The 18,449-nt window shown below is 51.5% G+C and overlaps 3 protein-coding genes across 5 annotated transcripts in view; 2 read left to right on the forward strand and 1 right to left on the reverse strand.

Annotated features, from left to right (window-relative positions):
• The window catches only part of TSPEAR (thrombospondin type laminin G domain and EAR repeats), a 131,660-nt gene that overhangs the window by 45,431 nt on the left and 67,780 nt on the right, over nt 1-18,449 (forward strand). The window lies entirely within an intron of this gene.
• LOC139004220 (keratin-associated protein 10-3-like) lies at nt 1,927-15,118 on the reverse strand. 3 transcript variants are annotated; one of them, XM_070407072.1, is made up of 5 exons: nt 14,962-15,118; nt 14,629-14,832; nt 13,589-13,594; nt 6,369-6,378; nt 1,927-2,590 (listed from the first exon to the last, which is right to left on the reverse strand). In XM_070407072.1, the coding sequence occupies exons 1-5, from the start codon at nt 15,116-15,118 to the stop codon at nt 1,927-1,929; spliced, it is 1,041 nt and encodes a 346-aa protein (XP_070263173.1). The 3 variants fall into 3 exon arrangements, with proteins under 3 accessions (XP_070263173.1, XP_070263172.1, XP_070263174.1); XM_070407071.1 differs by having other exon boundaries at nt 14,953-15,118; XM_070407073.1 differs by lacking the exons at nt 6,369-6,378; nt 13,589-13,594; nt 14,629-14,832; nt 14,962-15,118 and having other exon boundaries at nt 1,927-2,490; nt 2,569-2,712.
• LOC139004227 (keratin-associated protein 10-9-like) lies at nt 6,768-7,421 on the forward strand. Its single transcript, XM_070407081.1, has one exon. The coding sequence runs from the start codon at nt 6,768-6,770 to the stop codon at nt 7,419-7,421; it is 654 nt and encodes a 217-aa protein (XP_070263182.1).

Consider the following 18,449-nt stretch of genomic DNA (forward strand, 5'->3'; position numbering starts at 1 on the left):
GTGACAGGGGGCAGCGCCCCAACCCCCTGTTCGGCCCTGCTCTGTGCGTGACAGGGGGTGGTGCAGCAAACTCCCTATTGACCCTGCCTTGAGTGTGACAGGGGGCGGTACCCCAACCCCCCAATCGGCCCTACCTTGAGCGTGACTATGGGTGGCATCGCAACCTCCCAATCTGCCCTGCTCTGTGCATGACAGGGGGCGGCGCCCCAACTCCCCAATCGGCCCTGCTCTGACCCCGACCAGGGGCTGCACCTAGGGATTGGGCCTGCCCTCTGCCACCCGGGAGCAGGCCTAAGCCAGCAGGTCGTTATCTCCCGAGGGGTCCCAGACTGCGAGAGGGCACAGGCCGGGCTGAGGGACCCTCTCTCCCCGCCGAGTGCACAAATTTTTGTGCACCGGAACTCTAGTGATTATATATTCTGACTCTGAGTTCTTTGTTGCCTACGTGCAGGGTCTGCTGGTAAATGTTTAATAACTGGCTGCCTGTGAATCAAAAACAACAAAAAAGCCCCAATTGTGGTGTTTGCCCATTTCCATGGTGTAACAATTCTCGTAATTGCTCCCAATGTGATGTTACTGAACACTGAGCTGGGAAGAGAGGTGCCTGGTCAGCTCTCAGGAGCTGGGGAGTCGGCCTCAGCACACCCCCGGGGGCCTGTGCCTTGCGAATCTCTCCTCCCGCCTGGGGCTGTGTTTTTCATCCTCCTGGTCATACTCTGTTACCAAGTCAGTGTCACTCAAGGGGCATTTCCATGTTGTAACATGTGCCTGTCTACACTCTAGGCCTGTGTGTTATGATCAGACTTGAACATTGTTTTCATTCTGATGGGTGTTCGGGTCCTCAGCCCCTTCCCCCTACCCTGTTTTGATGACTCTCTAGAGCTCTTAGGACTCGGTACACAGAGCTAAGTCAGCGCAGGAAAAGGCTCCTGGGGAGGTGGCGGGGACATCAGGTGCAGCTTCCAGGGCCTGTCCCGGTGGATCCTGCAGGAGGCACTGAACTGCTCACAGGGAGTGTGACAGCACCTGTGCGATGTCTACCGGGGACCTTGTCAGAGATCAGGGCCCAGGGTTTTATCGGGGGCTGGTCACATGGCACCTGTGCCTGGCACTTCCCCAAATCCCAGGCTCCAAGAGGGAGAGCAGGTGTCAGCACAGGCGGTTTAGGCCCATTGAGGCACCCTAGCCACACGTGCTGGGGACCTGCTGTGGGAACCCCTTCCTGAACCAGCCCTTCTGAGTGGGACGCTGAAGACAGCATGAGTCACCCCTGAGGAGTAGCCTCTCCCCAGGGCAGGCACCGCTGTCAGATGATTCAGCTTTTGTGTCCAGAAAGTATGTCCACCTCCTGGACATAGATGTGGTCAGAGTGAGGGGGGGCTCCCAGGTCACCACTGAGGGGCAGGAACATGGTGGCCCAGGGAACGACCTGGGACCAACGCTACCTGGGGGATGTCAGGTAGGGGTCTTTGTTGTAAACAACAGAAATAAATCCTGTAAATGCATCAGGCAAGGGCTTTATTGGAGGGGACAGACCATACACAGAGTGGGAGTGGGGTGGGGGGAGTGAAGAAGCCAGCAGAGGAGGCAGTGGGATGCTAAGCCACACGGGTGAGGTGGCGAGGAGAAACCAGCTTCTCTCCCTTCACTCCTCTCAAGGCCCCAAGGCCTGGAGCATCCAGCTGGCCTCGCTGGGGTCACTGCCAGCCGGGCTGGGTGGCAGGGCACGTTGCTTTGGGGGAAGTCAGTGGAGAAATGGGTGAACTGTTTCCAGAGGGAGAAAGGCACAGCGGTGGCCGGGCGACCACAGATGCCCAGTGCGGGGACCCATGAAGGGACTTGGCAGCGTCCTGGCTCTTAGTAAAGAATCCTGGGGTGCAGATGGCAGTGAGCTCTTGAGTGTTTGGGTGCCCTTAAGAAGATCACTCAGCAGCAGGACTTCTGGGCCGAGGCGGGGACACAGCAGGCCGGGCGGGAGCACAGGGGGCGGCAGAGCAGGGACATGGAGGAGGATGGGCAGCAGCAGCTGGGCTGGCAGGAGGAGGTGGGGCCACAGCAGGAGGAGGTGGGGCCACAGCAGGAGGAGGTGGACACGCAGCAGGCAGGCCTGCACACGGGGCGGCAGATGAGGGACACACAGGAGGAGGGTCTGCAGCAGGATGAGGTGTAGGAGGTGGGCTGGCAGCAGGACGAGGCCCCAGAGCTGACAGGCACACAGCACAGGGGCTTGCAGCAGACAGGTGTGCAGCACACGGGTGTGCAGCAGACGGGTGTGCAGCAGGCCTGCTGGCAGGAGGAGGAAGTGCAACAGGAGGGCTGGCAGCTAGACTGCTGGCAGCATGAGGGTGTGCAGGAGCTGGTGCAGGCTGATTGGCAGGGACTGGGATCACAGGTCACCTGGCAGCAGGGGCTGGACATGCAGCTCACTGGGGTGCAGATGAGGGTCAGGCAGGAAGCTGGGGTACAGCAGCTGGGGACACAGCAGGTAGGCTGGCAGCAGCTGGGGACACAGCAGGGGGGCTCACAGCAGCTGGGGACACAGCAGGTGGGTTGGCAGCAGCTGGGGACACAGCAGGAGGGCTCACAGCAGCTCTCTGGACAGTCGTCCACCTGCCAAGAGGAGTCGGTGCAAGAGTCACTGGAGCCGGGCAGGCAGGCGCGGTTGCCATAGCTCAGGTTGCTGGAGCAGACGGACAGGGCGGATGCGGCCATCCTGGGGCAGTGGGGCTGGAGGAGGGTGTGAGTGTGTGAGTGTGTGTGAGTGTGAATGTGTAAGGTTCCTGGGCTGTTGGCTTTTATACCCTCTCTGGCTGTGTTTCCCCGCAGGATGCTTGCACGACTTCTTCCTTGTTTGTGTTTGGGACACAGGGAACTCTCATTAGTGTGGGTTTATGTTTTCGTTCTGTGAGCTGTTGCTCAGCGATAAAGCTCCTAGGGTGTTGTGTGCTCTGTTGATGCATCCCAAGCTGCCTTTAGTTCATAACATTGAGGTAGAAGAGGTGTGTCTGCAAATAGCATGCCCCGGGGCCTGAGTTGGCCTCACGAGAGAACCATCCCTCCTAGTCCAGCTGCCCTTTCTGGACACCTGGGATGTCCTGCGAACACTTGGGGATTCTGAGCGTTTGGGTGCCACGGCTTCCCTAGTGCCTGGCTGGGGAGGCCTGGGCCAGAGAGGGCAGACGGCTGCAGCATTTCTAACTGTGGTTCCCCTGCACGCCCTCCGGTTCAGGGACTCCCCTGGGGCAGGTGGCAAGCAGGTAAATTTGGAAGGTCTGCCAGTGGCACCTCCATGTCCCTGGGTGCGCAGTGCACACCCCTGTCACCTGCCCGAGCGCTCAGTGAAGGACAGACCCCGCGCCTGTCCACAGCCTCCCCATGCCATCGGCTTGTACCTGACCCTGAGAGCTATGTGTGTGAGCCAGAGGTCCCTGTCCGCCTCCCTGCAGAAAGCACAGCCACCACGGCCAGGCCTCCTTATGGAAAACGAGGACTGCTTGTGTCTCCTGTTTACTTTCTTGGTTGTTAATAGAAAAATAAAATGCACAGCAGTGTCAACAGTCAGGGTGAGAAGGGTAAACGGAGTTACAGTGTTCTGAGGTCTCAGCATTGCTTTGAAAGTGGAAAGAGTACCCATGTGACTTGAATAGCCAAGAATGCACACTAGGTCCCCACTGGAAGGGCAGTGAGTACAGTGGGTAACTAATCGTGAGTAGGAAAGGGAAATGGTCCTGGCTGGGTGGCTCAGTTGTTTGAAGCGTGGGCCTGTGTACGGAAGGTTGCGGGTTAGATTCCTGGTCAGGGCACTTAACTGCATTGCTGAGCTGATCCCCAGTCAGGGCATATGCAGGAGGCAGTGGATCAGTATTTCTCTCTTACATCGATGTTTCTCCTCTCTCCTTTCCTCTCTCTCTAAAATCAATAAAAGCTTACCCTTGGTGATGATTAAAAAAAGGGAGATGAATTATAAAAATACTCAATTAACCCAAAATGGTCAGAAAATAATTTAAAAGAACATTTTGGGGCAAATAGAAAACATATAATCAGGGAGTAGATATAATAGGTATGTGTGTTGTTTACAACAGATTGAAAGTAAAAACAAGGATAAGAAGACATCATGCAAACACCAACTTTGGAAAGCTGGTGTGCCTTATTAATATCAGGAGAAGTAGATTTTAAGGCAAGAAGCATTATTTGAGATAAAGACATTTTATAGAGCTGAAAGGGTCAACTCACCAGGAAGCTATTAACAATTCCAAATGTGTATGTACCTAGTAACATAGCCTAAAACATAGAAATAAGAAATTGACAGAACTAAAAGTAGAAATAGATAACGATGAAGTCACAGTTGGGGACATTGATACACCTATCTCAATAATTGAAGGAAAAGGGGACAAAAATAATCTGAGTGGAAATGGCTCTTTCAAGTTTGGAGTAAAACAGTGGTATCCGTGCATTTTGTGGCCCCTCCCCCCAGAGTGGGGTCAGGACGTGTGACATGCGTCAGGCACAGAGGTGATGGGATGTGTGTGGTCACACTGTGTAAGATGGTAATGCTGGTCTTCGGGGGAGACTCTGTCCTGTGCTGGCTGTGGGAGTCCCATGTGAACTGTCCGTGGACAGGGCCTTGTGCCAAGAAATGAGAACAATCCCAGTTACAGCCACCAGGAAACTGAGGCCCTCAGCCTGGCCACCTGCAAGGAACTGAATTCTCATGAGAACGCGAGCCGGGAAGCAACTCCTTCCCCAGTCGAGCCTCCAGATGAGACCCCATGATGCGAACCCACAGGAAACCCAGTGCAGCATGACCCCAGAGACTTTGAGATGACACGTGCATTGTTTTAGGCCAGTAAGCTTGTGGTAATTCGTTACCAGCAAAAGGAAAGAAGCACCCAGACCAATGAGGAATTCTAGGCAGCTATCAACAAGGAAGAGGAGCCTTCCTGTATTCACAGGGAAGGAGCACCACATCATTAAATTTAAAAAAACCAACAACACATAGTGGGTAAACTATGAAACAATTCGTATTTTAAAAAGTTATACACAGACTTTATCTATACCCAGATAGATAGATGATAGAGATGTGCGGTCAATACTTATTATTCAGGGATTCCTTATTTGTGAATTCACCTAATCACTACGATTGATTTGTAACCCCCAAATCAACACTTGCGGTGCCTGTGTGGTCATTTGTGGGCTTGTGCAGGGTGGCCAAAAATGTGAGTTCCCAGCTGAGGCTGTACAGGCGACACGGCTTCTTGTGTCAGCTCTCAGTCTGTAAACGTGCCCTTCCAGGGTCTCTTTGGGGCCGCGATTTTCCACATTTGGGGGCTTTATGCTTGTGACTTGGCTGGTTGAAATGGCCTGCAGCATGAAGCCGAAGTGCTGTCTGGTGTCCTAAGTGCAAGAAGGCTGCACTGTGCTTCACGGAGGAAATACATGTTCGCACGAGAGTGAGAGTGCAGATGGCTTTAGTCCAATTTTGCATGAGATGTATGTTAAATATACATTAATTAAATAAGAAGTCTTTAACCAGAAACATACATCAAACAAGGCTACATATTGATGGGCTGATGAAAATACTGTGTCGAGAGGCGCACAGGGTCCCAACCCTGCATTTCCCCCAGCGCCATGGTTCAGCATTTGCTAATTCAGTGTTTGCGGCAACTTCATAGAACGTAACTACTACGAATAATGAGAATGGACTGTGTGTAAGAGTGTGTGTGTGTGTGTGTGTGTGTGTGCAGCACACACAGACACACAGATGGAGAGGCAGGGACAGAGAAGATAGAGGAGTGGAAGTCGCTGCTTCCAGAGCGGGGAAGTGGGTGCTGACAGAGTGAGGGAGACACGCTCTTGGCCACATTTTGCATCTCTTTTGTGTTCTGTGGCCTGTGCTTCTTAGTGACCCTGTGGGCTGTCTGGAGTAGGCAGGTGGGATATCCGACCGGCGGAGGGCTGGGTAAAGGCTGTGGGGGGCTGTCTTGGAGGAGAAGCCGGGCTTCCCCACAGAGAAGGCCACCCAAGAGGGAGACCAGGGCTGTGACCCTTCCCTGGTTCAGCCCACGTGCTCCCTGTGGGACACGCATAGGAACCAGGCACCCAAGAAGCTGTCATTTTCCTGTGGGGAAGGGACCCGCACGATTTTCCCTAGAATAAAGTCCTCAGGGACAGGTAGAACGTGGACACGCTGGCAGCTGGCCTCGGAGAGAGGTGCTTTAGTGATAAGAAATCCCCCTGAGCTCCGGCCAAGAGGCCCAGGTCCTGCCGCACCCATGTGGCCCTGGAAGTCACCCAACGCCCTGGCCTCTCGGTTCCTCCCACACAAGTTGCCAACAGTCCTGTGTCCCCACAGGACGGGGTGTTTGAACCACAGGGAAACTCTTCCTAGTGTGGCTGCCTACAGAGTGAGCCACGCAATGAGGCTGCCCTGGCAGCTGACCAGACGATGCCCCAGCACATCCAAGATGGCCTGAGGCAAGACCCCACCCTCCCCTGTCTGAGGACCCAGACTGGGACCTGCCACCCACTTCTATTCCCCTGGGGACACAATGGGGCAGGCTCCTGAGCTAAACAATCTAGGAGATTTACAAGCTGGACAACATCCCAGACAAACAAACATCCTGTGCCTCTGGGAAGCGGAAATGGGACACAGAGCCAGGAGGGTATAAAAGCCAACAGCCCTGAGCACCACACACATTCACACTCACACTCACACTCACACTCACACTCACACCTCCTCCCAGTTCACACCAGCCCCACCGCCCACCATGGCCGCATCCACCCTCTCCGTCTGCTCCGACTCCTCCTGGCAGGTGGATGACTGTCCAGAGAGCTGCTGTGAGCCCTCCTGCTGTGTCCCCAGCTGCTGCCAGCCCTCCTGCTGTGTCCCTAGCTGCTGTCAGTCCACCTGCTATGTCCCCAGCTGCTGCCAGCCCTCTTGTTGCACCTCCTGCCCCTGCCAGCAGGCCTGCTGTGTCTCTGTCTGCTGCAAGCCCGTGTGCTGCACACCTGTCTGCTGCAAGCCCGTCTGCTGCACACCTGTCTGCTGCAAGCCCGTCTGCTGCACACCTGTCTGCTGCAAGCCCATCTGCTGCACACCTATCTGCTGCAAGCCCGTCTGCTGCACACCTGTCTGCTGCAAGCCCCTGTGCTGTGTGCCTGACTGCTCTGGGCCCTCCTCCTGCTGCCAGCCCACCTCCTGCATCTCATCCTGCTGTAGACCCTCCTCCTGCGTGTCCCTCATCTGCCGCCCTGTGTGCAGGCCTGCCTGCTGCGTGTCCACCTCCTCCTGCTGTGGCCCCGCCTCCTCCTGCCAGCCCAGCTGCTGCCGCCCGTCCTCCTGCATGTCCCTGCTCTGCCGCCCTGTGTGCTCCCGCCCGGCCTGCTGTGTCCCCACCTCGGCCCAGACTTCCTGCTGCTGAGCAGTCATGTCCTCAGAGCCAGCAGGGCTCAGGTCTTACCCTGTGACAGTGGTTCTCCCAGCCACCCCTCAGTCTGGTCCTGATCTGTGTTAGATGGCTGTCCCTACTCAGGATGGGGTCCCCCAGGCTTCACTGTTCTGAGCTGACCTCTGCTCCCAGGAGCCCTGAACCTCACTGTTTCCTGGGCTCTTGCCTCCCAGGAGGCGTCTCCACCTGCCCCTGGGTTACCTGTCCTTTCGTTCAAGTTTCTTTGTCAATTCACTTGATCTCTCCTCTCAGCCTGTCAGCATCTCCTTGGTCAACCCAATAAACTCACTTCATCATCTGAGCGCTTCCTTCATCTGATTTCATGGGGGGGGGCGGGGAGAACACAGGGTTTTCACCAGACATCTGTCTCCTCTAGCCTCAAGTATTTCTAGCAATGAGTGAGAGATCCCAAAGGGCAGTGTCCTAACTGCTCTGGACAAGGTGACCGGGTGGGACTCCTGCCCTGACCAACAAATGTCCGTGTCTGGGGGCCCCTGCCCCAGGCTTACCCGAGCTGGTCACCTGCAGACACATCTAGGGGTTCTCAAGTGCCCTGGACCATTTCCACCCACTGTCCACCTGGGTAAACCCACCCTCAGAGTTGCTCATCGGAGAGCTGGCCTGGGGCTCCGTGCGGCACACCTCTGGGCTGGGCCTCCTGGTCATCTACCTGCAGGTCTGCACTGTTAGCACAGGCTGATGGAGTGAGGGAGCTCACAGGAGTAAACACCCGGATGTGGAAACAAAATATGAAGGAGCGGGTGCAGGACCTCCAGCGCCATGTCTGTGTGTGCCCCGAGGGCCTCCTCTGGCAGCTCCCGCCTGCGTCTGGGAGTGTGAGGGACACCGAGCCACGCTGAGGGCTCCCCCGGGACCTGAGTGCTCCTGTCAGGCCTCCACGTACCGAAGGGCCATGGGCAACAGCCTACTCTGACGTCAGGATGACATTGACACCACGCAAGGGCACATGTTGACAATGTGCAAATACCCCAGCAAGATCACCCCCTAGGGGCCGTGGCCAGAACTGCTGCAGGAAATGGACCACTGTCCCCAACCCGGAAAGGATCCGCCAGTGTTCAGCCCCCCTTGGGTCTACCAGGTGGACAAAGTGCTGCCTCCCTGCTTGTGAGCCCTTCACTCTTCCTGCAGCCAGTGACATGGCCAGAACCCCCGGAGGGAGCCCCTGATGTCCCTGAGGTCACTGCCTCCTCCCCTGAAACACCGGCCACCTCCCACCCCACACCATGCCCTGCCTGCTGCACATTGCACGTCCAAACTTCCCTCTTCTCCTGCTGACCAGTTTTTCACCCACTTCTGCTTAAAACCGGCTTTGTTGAGATACAACTTACATGTAATCAAATGCACACAATTTAATTATACACTTTGATGAGTTTTTTAAAAGGTCGCTATCCTGTTGCCTCTACCTATGTCAAGATATAGAGCCCTGGCCAGTTTGGCTCAGTGGAAAGAGCATTGGCCTGGGGACTGGAGGGTCCTGAGTTCGAGTCTGGTCAAGGGCATGTACCTCCGTTGCAGGCTCTATGCCCACATGTGTGAAGGCAACCAACTGTGTCTCTCACATTGATGTTTTTCTCTCTATGTCTCTCTCTCTCCTTTCCACTCTTTCTAAAAATCAATGGGAACATATCCTCAGGTGAGCATTAACAAAAACAGAAAAGAGAGAGACGTAGACCATTTGCTTCAGGCCAAAGGTTCCTGGCATTCCTTCCCAACCCACCGCTCTCCACCCGGAGCCCAGCCACCCCGAGCCACCGTCTCACTAACGACAGGCCACAGGGAAGGAATCCTGCAGGGTGTGCCCTCGCTGTCTGGCTCTGCTTACTTGTCTCTGTTGTCGTGTATAACGCAGTTGATTCCTTTTTAACGGCTGAGTCGAGCTTTATTGAATGGATGTACCACAGTTTACCCGTTCACCTGTTGAAGAATATTTGGGTTGTCTCCAGGTTATGGGGATTCTGAACGAAGCCACTGTGAACACCAGCACTCAGCATGTTTTCATTCCTCTTGGGTAGATGCCTCGGGCGGCATTGCTGGGCACGTGGTGGGTGCAGGGTGGGTCGTGGTATTTTTATTCCCCTGATGACTAACGATGGCGATTATCTCGTGTGCTTGTTTGCCCTTTGTCCTAGTATGTCTTCCTCAGTGCAGTGCCTGCTCCAAGCCTCTGCCCATTTGTACAAAATCAGATTGTTTGTCCTTATTACTAACTTGTGAGTGTTATTCATATAGTCTGGACACCAGGCATGTGTCATATCCGTAAATTGAAAATCTCTCTATCTGTGACTAGCCTTTTCATCTTCTTAACAGTGCTTTGTGAAGAGCTGACATCTTTCATTTTGATGAAATTCAATTGGTCATGTTTTCTTCAATGGTTCTTGCTAAGAAATCTTTGCCTAAACCTAAGGTCACACAGATTTTGTCCTATGCTTACTTCTAAATATTTTACAGTTTTAACTTTCATGCTTAGCTCTATGATCCATTTCAAGTTAAATTTTTTTCAAGTTAATTTTTTAATATACTGTGAGTTGTTCCAGTATCATTTGTTAAGATTATTCTTACTCCACTGAATTACCCTTGCCAAAAAATCTATTAACCATGTATATGGAAGATCTATTTCTGCACTTTCTCATCTAGTTTATTCTTCTATGTTTATTATTACACCAATAATAAACATGTTTATTATTATGCTAATAACACACTGTCTTAATCAATGTCACTTTAAACTAAGTGCTGAAATCAAGCAATGTAAGTCCTCCAATTCTGTTTTTCTTTTTCCAAATTGGTTGGCTAATCTAGATCTAGAGAGGGAGAGAGAGATAGAAACATCAATGATGAGAGAGAACCACCGATCGGCTGCCTCCTGCAAGCCTCCCACTGGAGATCAAGCCCGCTACCCCAGCATGTGCCCTTGAATGGAATCGAACTCAGGACCCTTCAGTCTGCAGACCAATGCTCTATCCACTGAAACAAACAGGCTAGAGCTCCTATTTCATTTTTAATGTTTTAATTAATAGTAAGTTTTTTTTTCATTTTTGACTATTTATTGTTGTTTGGTAAAAATACAATTGGCTTTTGTATATTGATTGACCTTGTATCCTGTAACCTTGCAAAATTCACTTGAATTTAGTAGCTTTTTTTGTATGTGTGTATATTTCTTCCTTAGGATTTTCAGTAGTCAAGGCATTTGGGCTCGATGTCTTCTTTGTGGGAAAGGTTTTAACCATGAATTCAATTTCGTCAATTGGCAGAGGGCTATCCAGGTTTTCTATTTCATCTTGTATTAGATTTTATCACTTATATCGTTCCAGTTATTTGCCTCTTTCATCTAAGTTGTTGAATGTATCAGCATAACGTTGTTTGCTTTCATCCTTTTATTCCTTTAGTCAATAGAATCTGTGCTTGTAAGCCTTCTTTCATTCATGATATTAGTAATTTATTTCTTTTCTCTTTTTACTTGGCTGATAAAGCAAAAATGTATCAATTTTATTGATCTTTTCAAAAAAACAAATTTGGCTTATAGATTTTTTTCTCTTGTCTGTTCATTTTTCTATTTGGTAGACTTCTACACTTCTTGATTATTTTCTTCCCTCTACTTATTTTTGGGTTCAATTTATACCTCTTTTTATAGCTTCTTATAGTAGAAACTTAAATGATTTATCTCAATCCTCCCTTCTTTTTAAATATACATTATTAAAACTATACATTTCCCTATACATTGTGTTAGCTGCATCCCACAAAGTTTATTTTCATTTTAGTCAAAATATTTTCTAATTTTCTTGTGATTTCTTCTTTGACTCAAGGATTATTTTGATGTTTGTTGTTTAATTTTCTAATATTAGACAATTTTCCAGATAACTTTCTGTTAATGATTTCTGATTCTGTTGTGGTCAAACAACATTCTCTGTATGATTTCATACCTATTAAATATATTGAGACTTGTTTAATGGCCTAGCATATGATATGTTTTGGTGAGTGTTTTTATATGGTATTTTGTATAAATATCAATTAGGTCAGGTTAATTACAGTGTTTTTTAAATTTTCTGTATAATTATCAATTTCATCAAATTAAAAAAATATTTGGCTATTATCTCTTAAAATATCTTTTGCCCTCTCCCCCACCTTTTTTAAAAGATACTCCAGATGTGTTTATATTAGACCACTTAATATTGTTTCCCAGTTCACTGAGGCTCTGTAAAGTTTTTATTTTTTTTCTCACTGTCCTCTGATTTGGATAATTTCTATGGCTATGTCTTCAGGGTTACTGTTCTTTTCTTTTGCAGTGTCTAAACTACTTTAAGGTTCATCCTTCTAATTTTTTATTGTTAATGTTTTCTTTTTCAACGTTTGGAATTCTGTTTAATTTTCTTTTGTATCTTCTATTTCTCTCCCCATTGTGTTCATGTTTTTCTTCAAATCCTGAACATATGTATAGTGGCTATTTTAACTACCTTGTCTGCTAGTTCCATCAACTCTGTCTGTGGGTTTGTTTCTATAAACTATTTTATCTCTTGGTTATGGGTGACATTTTTCTCTTCTTCATGTGTCTACTGATATTTTATTGAATGCTGGAATTCAATAAAATAAAACCATAATACTGCTGAATGCTGCCTCATTCACCATGAACTCTGATTCCTACTCTGTAAAATCTCCACACTATTTGTCACCCTCCATGTGCTGCAGTCTGAAAACTCTCAGCAGTGAGCCAGAGCAATTAAACAAGCCTCAATATATTTATTTATTTATTTATTTATTTATTTATTTATTTTTCTTTATTGATTAAGGTATTACATATGTGTCCTTATCCCTCATTGGCCCCCCCATCCACTCCCCAGCTCATGACCTCACCCCCTGTTGTCTGTGTCCATTGGTTAGGCTTCTATGCATACATACAAGTCCTTTGGTTAATCTCTCCCCCTTACCCTCACCCTCCCCTACCTTTCCTCTGAGGTTTGAGCATCTGATCGATGCTTCTCTGTCTCTGGATCTGTTTTTGTTCATCAGTTTATGTTGTTCATTATATTACACAAATGAGTGAGATCATGTGATATTTATCTTTCTCTGACTGACTTATTTCACTTAGCATAATGCTCTCCAGGTCCATCCATGCTGTTGCAAATGGTAGGAGTTCCTTCCTTTTTACAGTAGCATAGTTTTCCATTGTGTAGATGTACCAATGTTTTTTAATCCACTCATCTGCTGATGGGGACTTAGGCTGTTTCCAAATCTTAGCTATTGTAAATTGTGAACATAGGGGTGCATATATCCTTTCTGATTGGTGTTTCTAGTTTCTTGGGATATATTCCTAGAAGTGGGATCACTGGGTCAAATGGGAGTTCCATTTTTAGTTTTTTGAGGAAACTCCATACTGTTCTCTACAGTGGCTGCATCAGTCTGCATTTCCACCAGTAGTGCATGAGGGTTGCCTCAATATATTTAACTCGAGGCCCAGTGCACACAAAATCGTGTGCAGTTCGGGTCCCTAGGCCATCTTCTGCTCGCTCACTAGTCCTGCCCTGCTGCTCTGTTCGCAGTGGTTTCCTGTTCACCGTGCTGTGATCGGAGACTGTGGGAGGGTGGGAAGGGATTGAGAGGTGCTCAATACACCTCATGGTGACTGGTCTTTTGGTCATCCTGGTCATCATGGACACTGGCTTTATATATATATATGACTGAAATCATACAGAGAGTGTTGTTTGACTAAAATAGAATCAGAAATCATTAACAGAGGGATATGTAGAAAATTGTCCAATTAGGAAATTAAACAACAGGGCTCCTTCCTTTGTCTCCCTTCTCTCGGGGACCTGAGTCCTGTACTGTCAGCTGCCCGATGTCTGAAACCTGCCTTCTTATATCTTCCATCTCATTTTCTAATTACTTAGGGTGGGAGGACTCTGTTTCTCTTCTAATCCAATCCCTGCTTGCCTCTTTGACTCCTCATGTTCTTTCCTGGCTCTGGAGCTGAGTCTGTCTGCTTCCTCTCTGGGAAATACTCCAGCTAAATTCAAGCTCAACCTGAGACATACCTACTTCCCCAAGGACTGGGCCATGCAGCCAACATTCTTCGAGGAGGAATGGATCCTGGAGATCCTAGTAGTGGGTCCTGGAGAGACATCAGAAACCACAGCCTAACTTTTAGGGGCTCTGGGCTCCATGAGAGATGTCACCAACCCCCATTCCACCCAAGGCTCCGTGGCTTGCACAAACCCCGTGGTAAATACATCTCTAGAGACGTCACAAAGTAAGATCAAGAAAAAGAACTACTACTATTCAGCGAATAATAGGACAGCAGGGTGAAGGATGAACTCAAGATGGCCCCCAATGGCCAAAGGGCTGTGACGCCTGCCCCACCCTCCACCGCCCAGCTGGGAAACCTGGGAGCCACAGGAAACCACAGGGTCCTGCTGGCTGGCAGAGTGCTGTGTGCAAAGGGGAAAGTAGACGTGTAGTTAAGCTGAGAAATGACAATGAGGACACATGGACAACAGGGCAGTGCTCAATTCAGGGGGTGTTTATTGGTCAGTTTACTAAAGTACGTCAGGGTTGGAGACTGATGGAGGCTGAGCTGGTCCTCAGGAGGGTGGGAGACGTGGAGGGGGCACTGCCATGAGGGCTTCCTATCGCCCCTCATGAGCGATTGCATTGAGTCTGGTCCTTTAGTTCTTCCACGTGTCCAACTCAGCAGCAGGCTGGACCAGCAGTCACCAGGTCTAAGTGCTGGAGCATTTCAGGATGGGGAGTCAGCTTCCAGAAGGGGCAGCCTCCTGACATGGGTTGGGACTGGATGGAGGGGTGGCTGGGAGAGCCACAGTCCTGCGGTGGGACCTGAGCCAGGCTGGCCCTGGGGGATGTGCCCAGTCAGCAGCAGGACTTCTGACCCAGGCAGGGACTCAGCAGGCTGGGCGGTAGCACACAGGGCGGCAGATCAAGGACACGCAGGAGGATGGGCGGTAGCAGCTGGGCCGGCAGGAGAAGGCGGGGCCACAGTAGGAGGAGGCAGGAAGGCAGCAGGCAGGCCTGCACACAGGGCGGCAGGTGAGGGACACGCAGGAGGAGGACCTGTAGCAGGACGAGGTGCAGGAGGAAGGTCGATAGCAGGATGAGAGGTAGGAGGAGGGTCTGTAGCAGCTCAAGGGAGCTGAGCAGAGCGTGGCCCTAGAACAGATAGGCCTGCGGCACACCCGTTTACAGCAGACTGGCACACTGCAGGAGGTGCAGCAGGAGGGCTGGCAGCTAGACTGCTGGCAGCATGAGGGCGTGCAGGAGCTGGTGCAGGCTGATTGGCAGGGGCTGGATCCACAGGCCACCTGGCAGCAGGGGCTGGACACACAGCTCACTGGGGCACAGACAAGGGTCAAGCATGAGGCTGGAGCACAGCAGCTGGGGACACAGCAGGTGGGGACACAGCAGGTGGGCTGGCAGCAGCTGGGGACACAGCAGGTGGGGGCGCAGCAGCTGGGGGTGCAGCAGGTGGGCTGGCAGCAGCTGGGGACACAGCAGGTGGGGGCGCAGCAGGAGGGCTCACAGCAGCTCTCTGGACAGTCGTCTACCTGCCAGGAGGAGTCCGTGCAAGAGTCATAGGACCCGGGCAGGCAGGCCCGGCTGCCATAGCTCCGGTTGCTGGAGCAGACGGACAGGTTGGAAGCGGCCATGGTGGGGCAGTGGGGCTGGAGGAGGGTGTGAGCGTGTGAGTGAGTGTGTGAATGTGTGGGATGCTGAGGGCCGTCCAGCTTTTATGCCCCTGCCTGGCTGTGTATGTTGTCCCAGCAGCAGGCTCACGCGTCCCTTCCTTGTTGACAGTGAGAGTGGCTCCTGGAGAATCTGCAGCAGATGTTTTCTTCCCAGGAGGCATTGCTCAGCTCACAAAACTCTTTACCTTGGCGTGGGGTGCGTTTACCTGTTTATAGTCCTGGAAATAAATCTTGTCTTGATGTGTTAGCGGGATCACTGGGGGCCCAGGCAGAGCCCAGGTGTGTGGGCGGCTAGATCTGGCCCCTGGTTGGGGGAGCCCCGAGGTTGCTGCGCTGCGGGCGGAACCAGGTCGTGTGCCTTGTGGTTGGAGGTGTATTTAGTTTCTAAACAAAGACAGTGTGAGTCATAATGTGCACGCGACACTGTATCAGTGTCCTGGGGCTGCGTACCAAGCACCACAGACAGGGGGCCTCGCACAGCAGAAACGCATTTTGTCACAGTCTGGAGGCCAGCAGTCCCAGGTCCCGGTGCCAGCAGGGTTGGTTCTGAGGCTGTGAGGGAGCCCCTGCCCCGTGTTCTCCCCCAGCTTCTGGTGGCTGCTGGCCATCTTTGGGTTCCTTGGCTTGTAGAAGCAGCACCCGGATCTCCGCCTCCGTGTTCACAAGGCCTTGTCCGTGTGTGCCTCTCTGTCCAAATTCCCCCTTTTCATAAGGACATCAGCCATATCGGATTAGGACCTCATTTGAACTTGACTGTATCTGCAAAGACCCTGTTGCCAGATAAGGTCACATTCGCAGGTCCTCGGGGAGGGGGCGGGGCAACATTTGGGGATGCGATTCAGCCCATCACAAGCACCCCGATGGTCAAAGTTGGGGTGACACAATGCCAGGGTCAGGGGTGGAAGGAGAGGCTGAGTGGGTCTCCTTTCTCAGGGCTTTGGGTCTGCGGCAGGTGAAGGACAGCGTTTGGCAGCACGCACATGACTTCTGCTTGTCCGAACGGCTTGAGCTCCTGGGGTGATTTTTTTAAAGTTTACTTTATCAAATAATCATAAAAAGAGGACAGAGAATTTACCTATACCCCTCGCCCAGCTTCCTCTAGTGTCGCCATCTTACATAGCCATAGATCAATTACCAAATTTTAGAAACCACACTGGTGTTCACTAAAGGACTGACTATTCGAGTCACCAGTTGCCCACGAACGCCCTCCCTCCGTTCCCTAACCCCGCATGGCACTTGTCAGGTCTCCTTCTTCTCCTGCCTGGGACATTTGCTCAGTGCCCTTTGCACTATGACCTTGACACTTCCGAGGAGCGCTGGTTGGGTGGATTGTAGACGTCCCTCAAATTGGGTTTGTCTGATATATTCTCACAATTCGTCTGGGGCTGCTGTATTTGGGGGCTGAATCTCACAGAAGTCATGTGTCCAGTGAAGCAGAGGTGCAGGCTGTCCACGTGACTTATCTCTGGGAATGTGACCATTTGTCCCTTTGTAATTAGTACATATTGGGGGAGATTTTTCTTTTAAGACTTTGCAAATATCCGGTTTCTACTGAAACCTCTGCTCAGTGGCTTCGTTGGTCTGGGGACTGCGTGCAGCCAGTCCCTGCAGCGTTCTCATGGTGATTTTCCCCCTCCTCAATCCATCGCCATTTCCTGGCTAAAATTCTTCTCTAAGGAAGAGTGGTCCCTTCTCCTCCATTTGCTTATTTGTTCTGTTATTTATTTCAATATGGACTAAAAAGTACTTATTTTATTGAGTTTATGGCAATGTTATCATTTTCTATTTTTGTTGCTCGAATCATTCCAACTTGGACCATCAGGGGCTTCTTCGTTTGGCTCTTGGGCCCCTTGGGCCTGCCACCCTCCCCGACGTTTCACATTCTGGTGCCAGCTCACCTGGAGTTTCCCCTGTCCCCTCCCTGGAACCAACCACTTCTCCGAGGAGCGCTGGTCCCGTTTAGCGGAGGATGGCGTGTAGAGACCAAGGTCTGGAGCCAGGTGTGTCACTGCTGCTAGCGTGTCCCTTCTCCCAGGCCCTCCCCGTGGATGGAGCACGGAGGCACATGTACGTGGACTCACACGTGCCTGAACTTGGGAACACATTTAGTCTTTCCTGCGTGGACCATGTTAGCTGCAGTGTTCTCTAGTTCAGCTTTCTCAGGCTAGAAGTTCCCTTTTATTGCTGAGAGATTCTATCAAGAATGGTGTTGGATTTCATGAAATGCTTTTTTGTGAGGGATTTTTGTGTGTGTGTGGTTAATCCTCACTGGGGATATTTTTTCCACTGATTTTAAAGAGAATGGAAGGATAAGATTTCCATCCCCCCCACCTGGCTTATAGTTCAGACCCTCGGCCTCACAGCCCCTCTCTCCAGCACCAGCTGCTGCCCACCATTCTCACTGGCACTGCTGCCTGACTCTGTGCTTCCTACAAAAATGGCTGGAAATGACCCCAAGGCTCTCCACGGCCCTCTTGGGCAACAGCCCAAGAAAGGTCACTGCTTCGACTCCTAAGGGCAGGTGTCCCTGGGATTTCTGGACCATCCATGGGCCATTGTGCTTTGCAGGGACACGTGTCTGGTCCAACGTGACTGCAGTGGGCAGCCGTGTGCCTCATGCCCAGTGCAGGGCGACGGGAAGCTGTCCTCTCTGACTGGTCACCTGTGTCCTTGCCCACATTCACGGAGGAGAGGCCTGAGGAGGGTTTCCTGCGGGCAGGGACGTAATCACACCCCCTGGTACCCCAGCCTGGGCTGGGCACGGCAGATGAGCTGGGATGGCCCGAGGGAACACCGGGACCTAGAAAACGCTGTTCATCACGCCAGCAGGGAATGGTGGCATCGGTCCTGGTTCAGGCAGGAAAAGAGCACCCGCTCTAGGTGTGTGCAGGGGGACAGAACCAGCCAGTGCCTGTAAACTGCCTGGGATGGAGGAGCCTGGCATGGCTGTGGCTCCTCACTCTGTCAGTCTCAGCTGCAGGGACCACTGTTGTGTCCCCATGTCTGCTTGGCGATGTGGCACTGCTAAGGGCACCGGGGATGCCACGCTTGACCTCTCAGCCCCAGATGCCTTATGTGTGTGAGCCTGTCTCCTGTGGGACCGTGCACTCCCGGGGGCCAGGGCTGGCACAGCCAGCACAGCCAGGTCGTGGGGGCGGGTAGGAGAGGTCACCGGCAGGCCCAGGTGGGTGGTTAACTGGCGATAATCGCGATACCAGACCTCGGGGTCCTTGCGAGGATTCTGTACCATCTGAGACCCGGCCAGCCACACGGGCGCCCTGTGAACATCCTG

The sequence above is a fragment of the Myotis yumanensis genome, unplaced genomic scaffold (genome assembly GCF_028538775.1).
Source record: "Myotis yumanensis isolate MYYU_CA2020_CCGP unplaced genomic scaffold, mMyoYum1.0.hap1 SCAF_2, whole genome shotgun sequence".
In the NCBI taxonomy this organism is placed as follows: Eukaryota; Metazoa; Chordata; class Mammalia; order Chiroptera; family Vespertilionidae; genus Myotis; species Myotis yumanensis.

Bases quoted from the DNA above. Each gene is read 5' to 3' on its own strand.
- LOC139004227 (XM_070407081.1), top strand. From the start codon at position 6,768: ATGGCCGCATCCACCCTCTCCGTCTGCTCCGACTCCTCCTGGCAGGTG.
- LOC139004220 (XM_070407071.1), bottom strand. From the start codon at position 15,118: ATGGCCGCTTCCAACCTGTCCGTCTGCTCCAGCAACCGGAGCTATGGC. The intron at 14,833-14,952 runs GCTGCTGCCAGC...GCTGTGCTCCAG, and splicing joins CCCCACCTGCTGTGTCCCCA to CCTCATGCTTGACCCTTGTC.